General features: G+C 38.2%; 1 protein-coding gene across 2 annotated transcripts; it reads right to left on the bottom strand.

Annotated features, from left to right (window-relative positions):
- Window positions 1-105: 105 nt before the first annotated feature.
- On the bottom strand, window positions 106-16,757 carry hdac6 (histone deacetylase 6). Of its 2 annotated transcripts, none has more exons than XM_051902145.1 (28): window positions 16,739-16,757; window positions 15,461-15,556; window positions 15,045-15,155; window positions 14,515-14,600; window positions 13,777-13,861; window positions 13,640-13,680; window positions 12,604-12,700; window positions 11,531-11,628; window positions 11,315-11,419; window positions 10,838-10,906; window positions 10,616-10,742; window positions 10,299-10,364; window positions 10,164-10,223; window positions 9,987-10,076; window positions 9,800-9,906; window positions 9,638-9,705; window positions 8,162-8,288; window positions 7,889-8,017; window positions 7,529-7,697; window positions 7,206-7,408; window positions 5,926-6,118; window positions 5,690-5,839; window positions 4,838-5,012; window positions 4,331-4,704; window positions 4,112-4,249; window positions 3,824-3,970; window positions 1,203-1,331; window positions 106-876 (listed from the first exon to the last, which is right to left on the bottom strand). In XM_051902145.1, the coding sequence occupies exons 2-28, from the start codon at window positions 15,521-15,523 to the stop codon at window positions 808-810; spliced, it is 3,276 nt and encodes a 1,091-aa protein (XP_051758105.1). In that variant the 5' UTR covers window positions 15,524-15,556; window positions 16,739-16,757; the 3' UTR covers window positions 106-807. The 2 variants fall into 2 exon arrangements, with proteins under 2 accessions (XP_051758105.1, XP_051758104.1); XM_051902144.1 differs by lacking the exon at window positions 16,739-16,757 and adding an exon at window positions 16,027-16,597.
- Between the last annotated feature and the right edge of the window lie 3,062 nt (window positions 16,758-19,819).

The raw sequence follows: 19,819 nt of genomic DNA, 5'->3' as shown, positions 1-19,819 counted from the left end.
TAAACAAATATACTTTTAATTTATTTCTGCTTTGAGTTGACATGCACTTTTGGCAGGTTTTATGCCCTTTACCTTATCACAAATGTGACCATAGAAAGAACTGGCTTTTAAGAACATGGAACAGACGGGTTTTATTTAGACTGCAACATGTACCAACGGTTACAAAGTGAGAGTTTAAAAATGTTTGTGTCACTATACTTGTGCAAAAAAATAACATAACGCAAAGATACAAAAACTAAACAAAAAAATAACTCGTTTACACAGTCTTCAAACACTGTTCTGGGAAATATTGCACTATTTATTGCTTTTAAGTTTAAGGTGGTTTTGTAATTTCCACAGTTTGAATGCCTTGGCCTGGAGTGATACAATGAAAACAGGAATGCTTCACAACAGTGCAGTGCAAACACTGTTGGCTGTGCATTGAGAATGCAAAACATTAAATACTACAGTTTTGGCTGGTGTAAAATTGTGGTTTTAGCACCATGCTACAGTGCTTCTGCAATAACTTAAAAAAATTACTATAACAATTTGCAAAGAGTGCACCTTTTAAAAACTGTTTTTCTTTAAGATGAAACAAATTCCATTAATAAAATTAATATTTTGGCAGACAAACTCATAATTGGCACAATGAGAATCTATGATTATGTTTAAGTCACAAGTGAGGAAGGAAGACAGATGAACTGAAAAAAACTGCTTCCACTGCAGCTTAGTTTGGTCTTATTTTCACTGCATATATGCATGCAAACAACAACCATCTCACAACACGCAAACACACACACACACACACACTTCCTTCTCTCTGCTGGTTTAGTTGAAAGGAGGAATCTCCTCTCCAAACTTCACGAGGTGAGCGGCGTTTTTGGCTTCATGGAGCACCTGTGTGTGCAGAGACAGACAGACACAGTTACACAGTTGTTTGTTTGTGTGTGTGTATTAAAAATTTGCTGTTGTTCTGAATCCAACCCGTCTTTGGAAAACATACACAACAGTCACGCAGAAATTAACATACGTAATTCATTTATCTAATCTGACATTACTGCTACTTGACTTGTTACATCAAGTAGCAGTAATGTCAGATTAGATAAATGAATTAAACTTGTCAATCTCAGGAAGTGCATCATTCATTCATGTTGCAGATCTACATTAACGTTGTCATTCATCAAAACAGCAGATTACAGGCCCGTGATCTGGGCAGCACCCACCTTGTTGTGGACGTATGACTCACAAGCGTAGCACCAGACAGAAAGATCAGCGAAGCTCAGCACCAGAGGGTGACCTGACACCTGTCCGTGGGTCACCATGTGCTGGTTCACATAACGCCCGCAGAGCACCTGAAAAAGAGAGGAAAAACAAAACAAAAATTAAACCACATTTTGCCGAGTGCTTGTACAATTCTCAACCACATGAGGATTCATATGTGATCTCAAATAGGGAAACAAGAAAAATACTCATTGAATTCTGTAATAAAAACATAATGTGTCTCAGTCACTCGTATTTATACTAACAGGAGAACTTCTGATGACAAATTTCTGCATAATTCACAACAAATATGAATGCGTACAAATTTGTTCTTAACCTCATTGTAATGTTAATGAATCTGGAGGATATAAAGGAGCAACCACATACTCAAAGTTAGTAATTTGCACAAAACATCTCCATATAACGGCTTTCTTCACAAGCTTTTCTTTACAGTCTTTTGTCACTCTCAGCAAAGTCACACTCGCCTAAAATCACGTGCAGCAAGATCCTCGAGCAACAAGTGTGCCATCTTTAAACCAGTTCAAACACAATAAACACCTTCTATAAAGACCCAGATTATAGACCTCTCATTAGCCAGCTCTACATACATTTATCTGTACATACATTTACAGAGGAACCTCAAAACTCGAGCTATAACACTCCTTTTTTTATATATACAGTGCTCAGCGTAAATGAGTACACCCCCTTTGAAAAGTAACATTTTAAACAATATCTCAGTGAACACAAAAACAATTTCCAAAATGTTGACAAGACTAAGTTTAATATAACATCTGTTTAACTTATAACATGAAAGTAAGGTTAATAATATAACTTAGAGAACAAAATCTTCAGTTTTACTCAAATTAGGGTGCAAAAATGAGTACACCCCATTGAAAGTCTCTGGAGCAAAGCTAAATTTTTGACTACAAATGTCTAATTTAACAAGAATTCAACCACAGGTGAGTCTAATTATTCATTACACAGGTGTCCAGCAGACAGTTGACTATAAAAGGGTGTTAAAACCCCTTCCCATTTCATGCTGTCAGCAATGGCACCACATGGAAGAGAAATGAAAATAATTTCTTTACACCAGAAAGGTGAAGGCTACAAGAAGATCAGCAAAGCTTTACTTATTAGTCAGAATACTGTAGCAAAAGTGGTATAAAAATTTAAAAAAGATGGAACTGCAACCATCTCACAGAGACGTCCAGGTCATCCACAGAAGTTAACACCTCGACAGGAGCGTCTTCTGATGAGAAGGGTTGAAGAAAATCGGCATGCAAGTTCACTGCAGTTATCTAAAGAAGTAGACTATTTCCCGTGACACAATATGGCGTACACTGCAGAGGAATGGCATGCATGGGTGCCGTCCACGAAAGAAGCCTTTCCTAAAGCCCAGGCACAAAAAAGCCCGCCTAGAGTTTGCCAGGGCCCATGCTGACAAAGATGAAGACTACTGGGACTCTATACTCTGGAGTGATGAGACCAAGATAAATGTTTTTGGAACTGATGGCTTCAAAACTGCATGGCATCGCAAAGGTGAGGAATACAAAGAAAAATACATGGTGCCTGCAGTGAAACATGGTGGTGTCAGTGTCCTTATGTGGGGCTGCATGAGTGCTGCTGGTGTCGGGGTGCTGCATTTCATTGATGGCATCATGAGTTCACAGATGTACTGCTCTATAGTGAAAGAGAAGCTGCTACCATCACTCCGTGCCCTTGGTCGCACTTTTCCAACATGACAATGATCCTAAACACACATCTGAGGCCACTGTTGGATTTCTGAAGAAGAACAGGGTGAATGTGATTCAGTGGTTCCTGATCTGAACCCAATCGAACACCTATGAGGAATTCTGAAGAGACAAGTTGAGCATCACTCTCCATCCAGCATCCAGTCTCTAAAAGAGGTCATTCTTGAAGAATGGAAAAAGATAGATGTTGCAAAATGTCGCCAACTTGTTCATTCCATGCCTAGAAGACTTGGTGTTGTCATTAAAAATCATGGAGGCCATACAAAGTAGTAGATGTAGTAGTGGTTGTTGTAGGGTGTACTCATTTTTGCATCACCCTAATTTAAGTAAAACTGAAAATGTTGTTCTCTAAGTTATATTATTAACCTTACTTTCATGTTATAAGTTAAACAGATGTTATATTAAACTTAGTCTTGTCAACATTTTGGAAATTGTTTTTATGTTCATTGATATATTGTTTAAAATGTTACTCTTTAAAGGGGGTGTACTCATTTACGCTGAGCACTGTATATACTCTTTCATTATATATGATGACATATTTAAGATGAACTATCGAGCTAGAAAATTTAATCTTAACACAGTTATAAGGTCACAGACTATGTGATTTTGGCGTACATGTGATTTCCATTGTTCCAACATTCCATAAGAAATTTTATAGTAGTTATTACTGAATGATGATGATTTGTTCGTGAAAATATTTGTAAGCAGATTTCACAAGAGGTTAGTGGCTGAAACCTAATGTGTACCAGTGTCGGCAATGGTAAGTCATAATTCTAAACCTCAATATATATATATATATTCTCACTGTGATTTTGAGTGTCATTAGCTGTTACCTTGTAGCAGAAGAGGCAGATCCAGTTTTCAGTATCACCTCCACACTCTTCACACGGCAGGAAGACATCAATGCCACCTGAGGGTACCGGTCGCACTGACTCCAAGTGTGGGCACCATGGCAACGGGTGCACCACATGCATGCCGTCCTAGCAACAAGAGCCACACAATTAGATCACCCCTCAAATTCACATTAATAATATCAGAGTAAAACTGAATGAGACGACAGACTGAAAACAAGAAATCTAACATACTGCTACTTATGTTATTATGCTAATAAGACACATTACCAAATCTGTGGCTTGTGTTCCAAAGACCTCTATGACTGCCGTCACAGTCTGACCACAAGCAGCATCTAGACCAGAGCTCTCCTGGTCATACATGGCAGCTGAATTTCCAGTGACCACAGAAACTGGGATCGACCGGTCCTGTTAAACAGAGCATGTTTAATGAGTGAATACATTACAAGTCACTAAAACATACTGCTAATGACATTTGAGATTGCCTACAGGTGTCTCTGCTTTTACAGCAGTAATCTCTGCATGTGTGCTGTCTCCATCTCTGGCTTTCTCTGACGTGGGTTTTATGGGTGAACCTGACTCCTGGCCTGCTGAATTCCTCTGTGGGTTGGGTTTCACCTTCCGTCTGGCTCCCCCAATAGCAACTGATGTTGGACTGGTGTTAGATGAGGTACTTGTGTTGAGATTCAGAGAAAGCAGATCCTCAGTGAGCCCATCAAGGCCGGACTGCTCAAGATGCTGCGGGTTCTGTCCGGGACTCTGAGCAGAGGTGGACTGGCGAGGCGATTTCTTGCCCTTGCCACATGATGCCCGCTTGCCTTTCGGTTTAGGAGACGGCAAAGATAAACGAAGTGACTCTGGAACTGATATAAACACACAAACAAAAGCATGTTGCATTAAAATAATAAGCATTTTCTTATGGTCCAATTCTTGATATGAAGTACACTTCATGTCACTAGCTGCATGTCAGTCTCAGTTCTGAGATTGCAAACTCACTCTGTATTCTCAGGGAGCTCCAGAAGGGGGTGTGGGCACGCAGGACGTTGTTAATGGTGACAGCAGCACTGGTCTTGGGAGGGGGTGGATGGTCTAGAGGTGGAGGGGAGTCTCCCAGCAACATACTGGTGCACATGGACATGGACTCAGAGATGGAGGTGAGGTTATATCCTCCCTATTGTGAAAAGGGTTAGATGACATCATTAACCTTTTTACACTACCAGTGTACACATACACTACTGTTCAACAGTTTGGAGTTGACTATTTAATGTTTTAGTAAGAAGTTTCTAATGAAGCTGAATTTTCAGCATCATTACTCCAGTCTTCAGTGTCACATGATCCTTCAGAAATCATTCTAATATGCTGATTTGCTGCTCAAGAAATATTTCTTATTATCAATGTTGAAAATACTGCTGCTAAATATTGCTAAATAAGGATTATTTGAAGAATACATAAAGCATTCTATTTGAAACAGAAATGTTTTGTAACCTTGTAAATGTCTTTACTGTCACTTTTGATTCAATTTAATGCATCCTTGCTGAATAGTATTATTTATGTATGATCAGCCAGGTCAATTAATCAGCTGATATTTAGGTCATTTTGAGATTGGGTATTAACCCTGGCCAATAATTGACAAGTGGATGGTTCCAAAATCATTTGTATAGTTCCAAAATCTACTAACAGTGTTGTAATTGTGTGTACGTCTCTTTTGATATCAACTAATTTTATTATATGGAAATTATGGCTACATCAGGCACCATGCTCTCTAGATATCGACATCAGCATTGGCCACTGAAAAACCCAATAGTATAAAGTGTAAACATTACGAATGTGAGAGTGAATATAACACACCTCCAGTATGACTAGCACTCTTCCTGCTGCCAGACTCATCAACTGATGGGTGAAGTGGGCGTAGCCCTCTGGGGTCACCTGATACCCTCCTAACGGATCACCCCGTGCCGCATCAAACCCAGCAGACACCAGCACCAGCTCTGGGGCAAACTACAACACAGACAACACTATTCAGTTAGTATTTAACACCAAACAACACATGATTTGGTCATCAGGTAAAAATGAGCATATTTTACCTCTCTGGATATTGGCATCACTAAGTGATGGAAAGCTGCCATGTATTCTGGGTCTCCCATCTTTCCTCCATTCCAGGGGATGTTGACATTGTATCCCCGGCCTTTCCCCTGCCCCACCTTATCATAGTTAGCGTCCTCCGAGTTGGGGAAAAATGTCCCGTCTTCATATCGATGCAGAGAAATGTACAGGACGCTGAAAAAATGAGAAAGACATTGGTTAAAAACATAGGTCTGCATACTGACCAATGCATATGTGACTGATATAAAAAAATATATATATATTTATTTATAAATCATATGAAAACATAAACAAAGAGGATCCATTACCCTTGTCTATTCACCCAGATCATTTTATTAAAAAAATTATTCCTTTTTGCCATTTTTAAATGTTCATGGTAATGATGCCACCATCATCACATTTCAGCACTGATTGTTTTATGAATCCGTCACAATGTAATGCTACTTTGCAAACCGGCTGTTATTGAAAGATGGGGCAGCTGAACACTATATTGGACCTTGTCTTATCCCCCACCGACCGTTGGCTGAACGTCTGATGCATATGGCACACAAAATTGGAAACCCTTCAGGAGTTTCAAAGTCGTCATCTGAATTCTAGAGACGTGTGTGTCGTGTTCTTTAATGGTCCATCTGAAAACAAAGCCGTTGTGATGCCAAACCCCCTCATTGAAAAAGAAAGCTGTTGTGTTTACAGCTGTGACAATGAGCACTTATCAGGATCAACTAAACGCTGGATAGGCTTTTTAAAATACGTCCAAGAGTTTTACACACCTGTCTATTATTGTAAGGACATCAACGTTACATTGCCACGCCCCTAAACATGATGCTGAACAAAACGAACTGTGATTGGTTGGTTTATATGTCAGTCAGACAGCCTTGGGGAGGTCCTGACTATATTGGACCTGACTACAAATCTAAGTTGATACTCATTTAAATGCAAAGCGGCTGGCCAATCAAACACAAGGTCATTTGCATACAGAAGTCTCCTAGTTACATTAGCAAAAACAGTTTAATTCTAAGGGTCAGAGGAAAATGGCAAAAATTCTCAAGCAAACTAAAATACTACTTTTTTTGGTGAAAGGGACATTTTATTTCTATTTGTCTTTAATTTTTAAGTTTTAGATTTAGTAATTTTAGTACTTCAACTTATATTTTAATTTTCATATAATATTTATATTTTATTTCAGGTTTATTTAAATGTTTTTTGATTGTTCTAGTTTAATGCTATATGAGATTATGGTTAACTGTGGGACTAGACAAACCTGTCATCCTCCTCAAAGATGTGCTGTGTGCCGTTTCCATGATGAACATCCCAGTCGAGGATGAGGACACGCAGCGATTTGTGTGTGATGCTCTGGGCATAGCGTGCGGTCAAAGCGGCCGTATTAAAGAAACAGAAACCACAAGCTGTGTCTTTCTCTGCATGATGGCCAGGAGGACGGACTATGGCCACGGCGTTTCTAACCTACAGGACCAAACAAACAATTGAGGACACCTGGGAACAAATTCAAGCAGTAATGTTCTAGTATACTGTATACTGAGACATGTAAAGTTTATTACTTATAAAAATCACAAAAAGACAGACCTGGCCTGTGAGTATGGCCTGTACGGAGTTAAAGCATGACCCAGCAGCCATCAGGGCACAGGTGTAGCTCTCGTTACTGATGTAGATGGAGTTGTAATTGTTCCCCAGTCGGTGCAGATCTCTGGGTTTCATGTGCTCTGTACTCTTAATAGTGCTTATGTGCTCAGAACTAGCGTAAGAGAGATAAACAGACATGAATTTAATCAAATGCAATGTTACATTAGTTTTACTAATCAAAATAATTATCTTTGAAAATGATTATGTGTGAAAATGTTAATCACGCAAATGAAATGCAGATTTGTATGTAACTTCATACATAAATGTGATCATTATTTATTTACTCATCTGAATGTGTTTCACCTGTGACAGAGTGCCAGCTCTTCCTCTGTTGCTAAGCGAGCTGGTATCCGATGGCAACGGGACAGCAGGCCCAACTCCTCATGTCGGGAAAAAATCCGTGAAATTCTCTGAGGGAGCTCTGGATGATGACTGTAGGAATCAATACATCCTCATCTTATGTATTAAGTACAACCAAATAATCAAAAAACACACAAAATGAGAAAATTTTCACTTTTCAGCTGTGTCACAGGGATTATTGTGGTGTTTATGCTATTAAGCAGGAGTCACTCTCACCCATCCCACATGTTGTGATGATGCATCATTTTCTGGTCATAAACTAGCCCAGTGATTGGAGAGGAAACCTTCACTTCTGCACATACTGGAGCGGGCAGGGGAGTGGCATCAGACAGAGGACCCCCCTCTAAAGGTCATCAACACACACATTCAAGAGCATTCAAGAAAAGCATTCAAGAAAACATACAAATCTTTCACCAAGATGCCAGCTGTACCAAATGACTGGCAGTTTGAATGCTTGTGCAAATATGATGTTGGGTATAGTGTTTACTGGTTTGCAGCTGAGCACTTTCTTTTTATCTGAAGATGACCGGATAATATAATGTCCCAATTAAACATCAATGACTAATGAATTTCCATGCTGTTTCCAATAATTTAATCATTTACATACACATATATGTGTTAACATATTTTATATTTCTATAAATTTATGAATGTATATATTCGGGGCTTGACATTAACTTTTCTGCTCACCAGCCACTGTGGCTGGAGGTTTTCCAAAGTTACTAGCCATTCAGCATTTTCACTGGCCACAATTTTGACATCAATACCATGGTAAAAACTGCCATTTAGATATTTTTAATATTATCTCATAATTTGGCAGCAAGTATATTAGGCTGCTGTCACTTTAAGACCTGACGCACAGATCCATTACACTGTTACACATGTGTTTTCTTTCTCAACTGTTTATTTTCACCTAAAACATAGCTGATTGTGTTTACATGAATACTCGCCAAGACCGGTATTTTGAAATTACTTTGTGTGTATTTGACTGTTTAAGCGCGATAAGCAGTGAAAAATAACTCAATTTAGTACTGAGAGGTGGTTTTATGTGCGCACTTTGGGTGTGAGCACAAAATCTGTGGGAATGAGTAAAATTATGCACAATCCCACACTGAAATTCAAGCCCTGTAACACCAACAATATTCATCCGGAGCAAATGACACGAGTGAGTGAGGGAAGGCTGGGTTTATGTGTCGACTCGCTGTCGGAGAGATGAGAGAGAGAGAAAGAGCAGCTGATATCATGTATCTATTCTGCGGAAAATGATGTGTTGGAAGTGTTTCAGATATTTCAGCATCGATATTATCGAAAAATCTTAAACACTATATTGCACTTCGTTTATTAATTTAGATGCCTTATGTTATATTTAAAATTCAACCCCTCAAAGTGGCTAGTAGGAGTGACTGCTTAAACTGGCGGGTGTTAATGTCAAGCCCTGTGTGTAAATTATATAGAGATATATATATATATATATATATTATATATATAGAGAGAGAGAGAGAGAGAGAAACATAAATTATTTGTAATTAGATTTTTTTTAATTTCTATGACAATACAAATTTTCTAATTGTCATAATACACTTTTCATAATCACTATATGTATAAATAGTTTTTTATTATGTTTCATGAGTGCACCAATACAATATGGTGATCTGGTTTGTTTATTTGTAAATAATAATTCTTGCTTCTTACCAAAAGTCTGAAGACTCTTCCAAAATGGATACAAGGCAGAGATGGTCTTTGAGATGGACTTCAGGGCGCTGCAATAAAACCACAAAAAACCCCACAGCAAATAGGGAGTAAGAGAGAGAAATGTAAGAGAATGTAGGCAGATGTGCTCCTCAGCTTACTCACCTCTCATTCGGAGCACCAGGAGAGGTCAGGTGAGGGCAAGGGTCACCCAGCAGTGACCTCACACTAGCGCAAACACCCTCTGCTGTGGACTGGAGGTTATACCCACCCTAACGAATGAAATACTGTGTGTGAGATGTTAACCACAAAGAAGAATATTTAGTTCTCTTATGGCATAATATGATCATACCTCCAGAGCCAGCACGAGTCGGCCCTGTGCTACACCTTTCAGCATATGGGTCAGGATGGAGAAACACTGTGGACTCACTCGCATCTCACCCTAGACACACAGAACGTTTTAAATAATTAACATAATGGAAAGAGTTTTGGAAAATTATATTAAATGGATTGAAGCTGAGCGTCCCACCTTTGGGTCACCGATCACAGAGTCAAAGCCGGCCGCCACTAACACCAGTTGAGGCTGAAACTGTGCAGCACATACACATTAATAGACAATAAAACATTAAATGAGATGTGCAGGTGACCGAAATGAAAGATGTACCTCATACGCCACAGGCAGGAGGAGCTGCTGGAAAGCTGTGATGTAATCTCCATCCTCCATCCCCACCTGGAGTTAAATAAAGAGATCAGGCCACATTCAGCACCAGCTAACACAGACCATATTCTACCACGCTTCTGTAGCATTTTTATTTTTTCATTTATAGCCCACTATAATGTTAGTCAAGGTGGTGATTTAGTTTTAAATGATCATTTTCAACATCTCTATTAGGAGGACTTCTACATGAAACTGTAAATTGGTTAACCTTTTGAAATGAGTGACATAAACACTGACGAGCGGCGTAAATTAGCGTGGTGTACCTTGTTCCAGGGCAGGTTGATATTGTAGCCCTGTCCAGCTCCTGAACCCACTGAGCTGCTGTCAGACTCCTTGAGATGCGGCCAGAACGAGCCATCTTCATATCTGTGCACTGAGAAATACAGCACACTGCCACACAGGAGGACAGAGAAGAGATGGTCTTTAAATGCCAGACATTTATACAGAACGTATATAATATGATGTGTCGGTGCGGAAAAATGTACCTGGGATCCTCTTCAAAAATATACTGGATTCCCTGTCCATGATGCACATCCCAATCCACAATTAGAACTCTGTGTGATTGAAAAAGCAACCATTTTAGAGATTCTCAAACCATAAACCTCATTGAAGACAATGTGAAAATGCATTTCACCTTTTTTGAATATTCAATGGGAAATAATCCAGGACCAGACTTGATTTTATCAATCAGAATTTGATTGGATCATTATGTTAATCTGACTGATATTACTGATTTTTGAGTATGTCAACAGAAAAAATTTCAGAGGTGGTGAAAGTCATTACATTTGATGAAAGACTATGAAAACATTTTATCCCTAGATCAAATGTGCTCTGATAAATCACTCACAATAAGACCAGAATCAAGAATATCAAGAAAGTAAGTAAAGACAATTGCATAATGTCTTTAATTAATAAAAAGTGTTAATAAATGTATGATGCTAAAGCAAAATGCAGACTCTCACCGTTCAACTCCATGCTGTTTTTGAGCGTAGCGCGCTGCTATGGCCAGATTATTAAACATACAGTAGCCGTTCATCTTTTCTGCCTGTGCATGGTGACCTGGAGGCCTGTGTGTACAGGAAAAAAAACAGTAACTCAAATAGATCAATGAATAAATCAATATAAAATTAAAAACTCAAAGATATTAGTATTGTTGAGAAGAACAGATGCAACAAGACCTGTTGATGGAGAAGCCGTTACGCAGCTGTGATGTCATCACTTTATCCACCAGCTGGAGGACTGATCCCACCGCCATACAGGCAGCAGTGAAAAATTCCTGATTGAATTGAAAAAAATGAATTCTTTCTTATTTTATTTTATAAAACAGTTGCCATGTTCCTTGGCAACCATAAAATAATAATTTTGGCCGAAAAATATGCTATTGAGGTGGAATACAGGGTTAGGTTAGGGACAGGTTTGGTGGTATGTGTAGGTTTAAGGGTGGGTTAAGGTGTAAGTAAAGTGTCAACAGTGTAATTATTAATGTAATTACAGAAATGAATTCAAGATGTAATTACATGCAGATATTTTTAAAATATAAGTACAATGTAAAAACATGTATGTACACAATAAGTGCATTGTCAAATGATTCATTTAAATGTAAATACATAATAGTTAAGGCCACTTAATATAAAGTGGGACCTGTTCAGTATTAATTTCATGTTGAAAAGAAATATCAGTGCATGTACTGGATTAAGATTGTGCATTTGATGAACAATTAAAGGGTTAATTCACCCAAAAATGAAAATTCTGTCATCATCTACTCACCTTCATATCATTCCAAACCCTTAAGGCTTTCAGCTTTTAATAAAATCTGAGAGATTTCTGTCCCTCCATTGACAGTCTACGCATTTTTACGCTTCAAAAACCAATCCATATGAACTGAGCAGTTTAGTCCAAAATTTCTGAAGAGACTCGATCACTTTATATGATGAACAGATTGAATTTAGGCTTTTATTCACATATAAACATTGATGGATTAGTTTTACGATCTCTTTATGAACTTTTTGAAGCATCAAAGTGTCAGTTGCGTAGGCAGTCAATGGAGGGACAGAAATCACTCATATTTCATCAAAAATATCTTCATTTGTGTTCCGAAGATGAACGAAAGTCTTACATGTTTGAAACAACATGAGGGTGAGTAAATGACAGAATTTTCATTTTCAGCTAAACTAACCCTTTAAACATTGAAACTGGAATCAGCACACAGGAAATTCCAGGACTGTTAAAGACATGTGATTAGGTGACTTACAGGATGCAGGTAGACAGAGTCGTATTTATCAGAGAGGGTCTTCAGCTCCTCCTCTGTCATTTTCTGTGTGGACTTCATCAGCTCTACATAATCCTTTCTATCATATACAACACATTTCACATAAGAAAGATCATCATAAGTTTTAAGAAAATCATAAAACAAAACCAACCCAATTAACAGCATCAATCTTTACTTAAAGGAACACTCCACTTTTTTTGAGAATAGGATCATTTTCCAACTCCCCTAGAGTTAAACAGTTGAGTTTTACCGTTTTCGAATCCATTCAGCCGATCTCCGGGTCTGGTGGTACCACTTTTAGCATAGCTTAGCATAGTTCATTGAATCTGATTAAACCGTTAGCATCTCGCACAAAAATGACCAACGAGTTTCGATATTTTTCCTATTTAAAACTTGACTCTTCTGTAGTTACATTGTGTACTAAGACCGACGGAAAATGAAAAGTTGCGATTTTCTAGGCCGATATGACTAGGAACTATACTGTCATTCTGGCGTAATGATTAAGGAACTTTGCTGCCGTACCATGGGTGCAGCAGGCGCAATGATATTACGCAGCGCCTGTGACCCCCTGCTTGCACAGGGAGCGTGCCTTGCAACCATGGAGACATTTGTGAGAGACGCTGCGTAATATCATAGCGTCTGCTGCATCCATGGTACGACAGCAAAGTTCCTTCATTATTACGCCAGAATAAGAGTATAGTTCCTAGCCATATCAGGCCTAGAAAATCGCAACTTTTCATTGTCCGCCAGTCTTAGTACACGATGTAACTACAGAAGAGTCAAGTTTTAAATAGGAAAAATATCGAAACTCGTTGGTCATTTTTGAGCGAGATGCTAACGGTCTAATCAGATTTAATGAACTATGCTAAGCTATGCTAAAAGTGGTACCACCAGACCCAGAGATCGGCTGAATGGATTCCAAAACGGTAAAACTCAAATGTTTAACTCTAGGGGAGTTGGAAAATGAGCCTATTTTCAAAAAAGTGGAGTGTTCCTTTAATCATGAGTATAAACGTACGTATGAACGAGTAATAGCTCATCTTCTGATACAGCTCTGGCCTGAAACACAAAGTTAAACCATTTAAAACTGCTCAAAGACAGGAGGACTTCAAGTACTACCTATCTAAAATAATATCACTACAGTAGTGTCTCTACCTCTACTCGCACACAGCGTCCCAGCAGACCCTCCGTCTCCAGTGTCTCCATTACAGTGCTCACTCTCGCTGGACACTCTGGGTGACTGCGAAAACAAAAGCATCCAATCCGCTGACACATAATAACTTATGAAATCCAATACTAAGTAAACTATTTAAAATTAAATGAAATATCAAGAATAAGTGTAGTGTAGCTTTTATTGATGCAATGACAACAAACACTTTGATGCTTTCTATTTTGTATTATTTTAACGCATTTACAAATGTATGCTCAATTCAAGTCAGTATAAACTTAACGCATAAGAGCGGGAGATTCTGTCTTTTGCTTCATAGCATCCACTGGAGAGTCTTAAAGTCACCGTGAAATCAAAATTGACAATTTTTTTTTTTAATGGAATACTGCTGTATTTATTACAAATGATTTTTGTAATCTTTAATCAATATAACTTCCTTCCTGCTGATTAATGGTTTACTGACATGTGGGCGAGACAACCTGTCACACACAAGGTCACAACAACAGCAAATGACAATGATCCAATCAATTCCTGATGGACAAAATCAAGTCCCGCCCTACATTTTTTCTTGTTCGAGAAGCCATTTCCTCTGACAATCGCAACCTCTGTTTCATGCCGACTCTAAAGGGTTAATGCATGAGTCTTTTTCTTTTTTGAAATTCCAAATGACATGAATTTTCATTTTGAAGAAAACTATTGTCAAAAATAATTGAACCAAGCATCACCTGGCGTCCCAGAGGCAGTGAAAGTGAGTGAAGGCATCTACGTAGACAAGACCGGTTCCTGCTGCTTTAGTCTTCCCACGCACATCCTAAAAAACATGCCAAGAACATTCAAACAGCTGTTTCAAAAGCACTCCATCCCTGAGCATGCAATCCCACACTGACAAAATAAAATACTGCATGCACACAACTGATTTTTAATAATCAACTCCACACACAACACCATAAACATGTGCATTAGTGCCAATGTTGGAGAGCTACTTTGAAATGGTCTTGCCACACTACAAGCTACATGTAATTTAAAGTAGTTAAGTACAGTAAAGCTAGCCTTTTGAGCACATAAGAATGGGAAGAATTGGTCAGGAGAAGAGGGATAAATTGTTAGGAAAATATGTTGCAATGACAAAATCTTTGTTTTATTTATACAAAATATTTTTGCTTGTATTTTTGTGTGTGTGTGAAATATCATATAGACATTTCTTGACAGGTTTTAAGAGAAAACAAACAGTGACTGCGTGACTGTAAGTGTTTACCAGGTTTTGTAATTCATTGCTCATCTCCTCCTCTGCTTTGCTCCGATCCATTCTCCCCTTCCTCCGTGCGTCCTGTAGTCTCTTCTTATGGTTTGGGTTGTTGTTTTCTCTCTGAAGAGCACAAAGTTCTTTTAGAGACAATTACACACAGCACAGGCCTACACTCTCAAAACATGAATCCAAATAAAGCACTAGCTCCCACATCTGACCTTTAAAAATGAGCAAAACAGAGCACGACGCTGTGTAGATCAAGTGGGCAAACTTCACGAATATCTGTGGATTATTAACTACTCATGTGCACACTGATTAAAACACAACGCAATTTCAACTGAGGGTGCCCGTTAAAATTTTTTTTTGCATATGGTCCCAGGGCTGACTTGTAATGACACTGTAATAGAGTGTAAACATTCTCTCACTTCGGTTTCTGGTTTTCCTCTTGGAGAACGAGTAGAACCTTTGGAAACTGGAACAGGATCCATCAGAGGAGGATTTTACAGATCCACACCAAAGACCTTGAAAAGTGTTAGTGACAGGTGCACTACATTAAAAGTCCCAGTTTGTGTAAACTGCATGTATAAGAAAGTCCAGTTATATGGATAAACTAATAGTTTAATAATAAAATGTTATATGTTATCACAGATGCTACACTTTTTATTGTATATGCAGAATAAATGACCCATAAATTTGCTGTGTAAAGTTGTGGCTATGAATGAAACATTCTTTCAACATTTTTTGTGTGATTCTTCATTACTAATATATAATAATAATGATAACAATATACACAATTATTTAAAAGAGTTACTAAATAATAACTGAAAACCATATAAAATCTTCTTTATCATTCCACTCCAGAAATTTGATATCAACATCAAAATATTTAATAGATGCACAAAACAGACCATTTTCTTTCTTAAAAATAACGTCTAGAAAATGTTAAAAAGTGACAGATGTCACAAGACTGTACATAACAGGTTCTACTTACTGCTTTCAGAAATGTGTGATGTGTATGAGAGGATAAGAACAGAATTGTTGTCAGATTTTTATGCCGTTGGCAAAAACACACTTTGAAATTCTGGGTTTTTTAAAAAAAAAAAAAGACCAAGCTGCCAGTCATTTGAGCCTCAAGCTTTTTGCTTTCCTAAGTTTCCGTGCCTGTTGTTATTCTCTTGACTGGGCATAAAATTGGAAAATAAACGTAGAAAAATGGTAACCGCATAGCAAAAACAACTGTAAGATAAATATTTATTAATGTGGATACGAAAAAGGCACAATAATATTTTTGTTTGGAAATGCTAAAAGCTAACTCACGCCCAACTGTCCACAGCAGAAGCGCAGACGTCGCTAAGAATTGTATTTTTTCAGTGATACATAAAGCCGTTCCTCCTCTAGGGGGCGCATGGAGGCTCAGACTGCAGAATCCTCCATTGAGTCACACTCAAATTTCAGCACGTCTCACTGGAGACATTTGTACTCTTATTTAAGCGTAAAACGTATCATTTCAAATCATGTGGTTTATAGGTAAAATCCTTCACAGCAATGTCTATAAAACGATAATTTCCAATAAACAAAAACGAGTGTTATTGGTCCATCCTGACAGTGCTGATCTGGTCGATTTGTTCACTTGAATAATTGAACTGCACGGCTTGGTCCAATGAATTGAGAATATACAGTAATACATGTCGCACACGGCGTACCAAACAGCACTTCCTCGTCGCTTAGCTCCGCTCCTTTCAGGACTCATCTTTACGTCAACTGCCACTCTTCCCACTTATTTTTCTATGAGGCGCGCGAGCCGGCGCACTAAAATTACGTCAGTAACGCATAGCGCGTGCTCGCTGTAGTCTGTTCTGTAACGCTGGAGGTCACTGTTGCATATTTAACGGCGTTAACTTGAAAATATTTTTATGAAACGACAAAAAAATTTTCGCCTGGCACAAGAGATTTTACACTATAATAAAATTCTCAAAAAAAGATCCAGAAATATGAATTTGAATTTGAGATATGAATTTACCGGTACACCCTGGTTCTTTATTAATTGATTGATTGATTGATTTCTTTTTTTTTTTTCAATTTATGTAAGGGGTCAGGGGCCAAACTGCACAATAAGAGCTCCTCAAGGGAGTGCTAGGAGGCCTGGTGAATTCAGGTTGATTGGGACACTTGTCCCCCATTCATCTCAATGGCAAAAAGTGTCCCAATCAACCTGAATTCACCCTCAACTATGTTTTAAAAAAGATTAAATTAAATAGATACATCAATAAATTTGATTAAAACAAAATAAAAATTAATTAAAATAATAAATAAATCATAAAAATGTAAATAAATAAATAATTCATTTAAAAATACAGTACTTTATTGAGTAAAAAAAAATAATAAATGTAATATAATAGAAGCTAAATATTCTCCAAATAATACTTTACACATATTTATAATATTAATTTTTCACTGAATAAATTATACTTGAAAATATGTAGCTTTTATTTTACATTTTGTGTTGTATCCTCGCACAAGAATGATAATATTTTGGGGGTCTGTGGCATCTAAAAAATTAAAAACACCTAGGCTAAGATATTTTCATATATTTTTTGCTGTAATTATGACAAATTTGCTTGTTGTCAAACTTTTTTATTTACAGAAACTGGGAAATAATTGATATATTAAACGAATTAACCTAAAACTGTATGTTCTTCAATAAAATTAATAGTTCTGGGGGATTTCATTTACATCTTGATGTTGTGTTTTTTTAGCATTTTAATTTAGATTAGAGTTAGATTTTTTTTTATTTATTAATAATGATTTATTAATTTAATACTTTTAAGTCATCCTGCGGTCCCTAGTAAGAACCAGTGCTCTATAAAACAATCAGCACTGATAAAACAACTACAAAAATATAATAAAATATTTCAGGTTGAACTTACAAGTTGCATCTCATCAGAATGCACGGTTACTTTTGAATGGCTGTCAATGGAGAAAGATGCTTTTACTAGAGGGTCAACGGGGTCAACCAGCAATTTCTTGACCCCTTGGTGGAGACCATCAAAATGAATGTGTAATGACACAAACTAATCACACCTGCTGGAACATTTGGTTACACTTTGTTTTGATGGTCCACTTTAGACATTCTACTGACTATTAGTAACTTTGCAACTACATGTCACCTAACTCTCAGAGTATTAGTAGACTGTTAGGGTTAGTAGAGTTAGTTGACATGTACTTGCAAAGTTACTTATAGTCAGTAGAATGTCTGTTTGGGGAGCATCAAAATAAAGTGTAAGCAGATATTAAGCAGACAGTCTAGTAATACTCACGTAGTTGCAAAGTTACTTATAGTTAGTAGAATGTCTAAAGTGGACCATCACAAAAAAGTGTTGCCAAACATTTTCTTTACTTGACTTTTCTTATAAAACAACAACGTTTCCATAAAAATTCAAATTTTTTATTTCATTCCAAACAAAATTAGTGGCCAATTTATAATGTGATCAACAGTTTGCACACAAAAGCACTTTAGTCGGGCTCTTCTAGACTAGAGGAGGGCTCTGACCTTGTGACCTGTGCAGATCAGATGTTAAGATGTGATTGTGTGACTAAAAATCACCATTTACCCCCTTCTTTTCTTTGTTAGTCTGTTTACGTGAATGGAAAAGAGTTTGCAAGCGAGAGCGCGGCGGAGCTGGTGAGCGCTAACGTACAGGCCTGTACGTGTTGGCTGGACCTGTCCTGTGGTTGCTAATCTCTCCCAGTCACTCAGTACCATTTCCCCCTCACTATGGTGCCGACTCCACCAGATAACACGGCTTCACCCTGAATGGAGGAAGCCGATGACAGAAAAAAGCAAATGATGTGCCTCGTGCACCAGGCTTGAAAAAAACGCTCATGCCATTGCTTGCAGCCTTCTTCTGTGCATCTCCTTTTCCCTTCTGCACTTTTTTTTTACAGAGTCCGGAAAACCAGAAGCCGCCTGCGTTGCACAATGAGGCTCCACTAGAAGCCAGGGGAGCAGAGCTATGTGGTCAACCGTGAGAGATGGAAACAGATGGAGGACAGGGGAGGGGCACTATCTGAGATATCATCACCAACCAGAGTAAAACTGAGACACAAATCCATATTTCACACCGCTGAGCCGTTTTTCCATACCGGCATTGAAGAATTCTCTCAATGAAGCCAATTTATTAGTTCAAAGATGCTGGGAAAATATTGTGCATGTGTATCATTGGCCTTTCTTGACACTCCATGTGATGTCTGCCATAACAGGTTGGTCAGCATTATGATTTTGACTGGTAAGCAATCACATAAGCAATATCTTAATAATACTTTAGCAACCTCATAGCAACACCCTGGCAACCACACACAACATCCGAGCATTGTGGCATTGTCAACAAAAATAGTCATGAAACTCAAGCCGGCGCAGGCTGATAGGTCCTTAAATTATGCCCCCTATTATGCCCCTTTTCACAAGATGTGATATAAGTCTCTGGGGTCCCCAGAATGTGTCTGTGAAGTTTCAGCTCAAAATCCCCCACAGATCTTGTCAAATTTGGCCCTATTTGGGTGTGAGCAAAAACACTCAGTTTTTGTGTGTGTCCCTTTAAATGCAAATGAGCTGCTGCTCCCGGCTCCCTTTCCAGAAGAGGGCGGAGCTTTAACAGCTTACGCTTTAGTTGCTCAACAATAACAAAGCTGGAGAATCTCACGCAGCCAAAATGAGGATTGTCAGTAACGGTGTTCAGCCTTACATTGTTCAAACCGGAGTCGGACACTGATGGAGAGACTCAGGA

Source organism: Ctenopharyngodon idella, chromosome 8, assembly GCF_019924925.1.
Source record: "Ctenopharyngodon idella isolate HZGC_01 chromosome 8, HZGC01, whole genome shotgun sequence".
NCBI classification, from domain to species: domain Eukaryota; kingdom Metazoa; phylum Chordata; class Actinopteri; order Cypriniformes; family Xenocyprididae; genus Ctenopharyngodon; species Ctenopharyngodon idella.
Note: the sequence above shows the minus strand (reverse complement) of the source record. Positions and strands in the feature narration are given on the sequence as shown.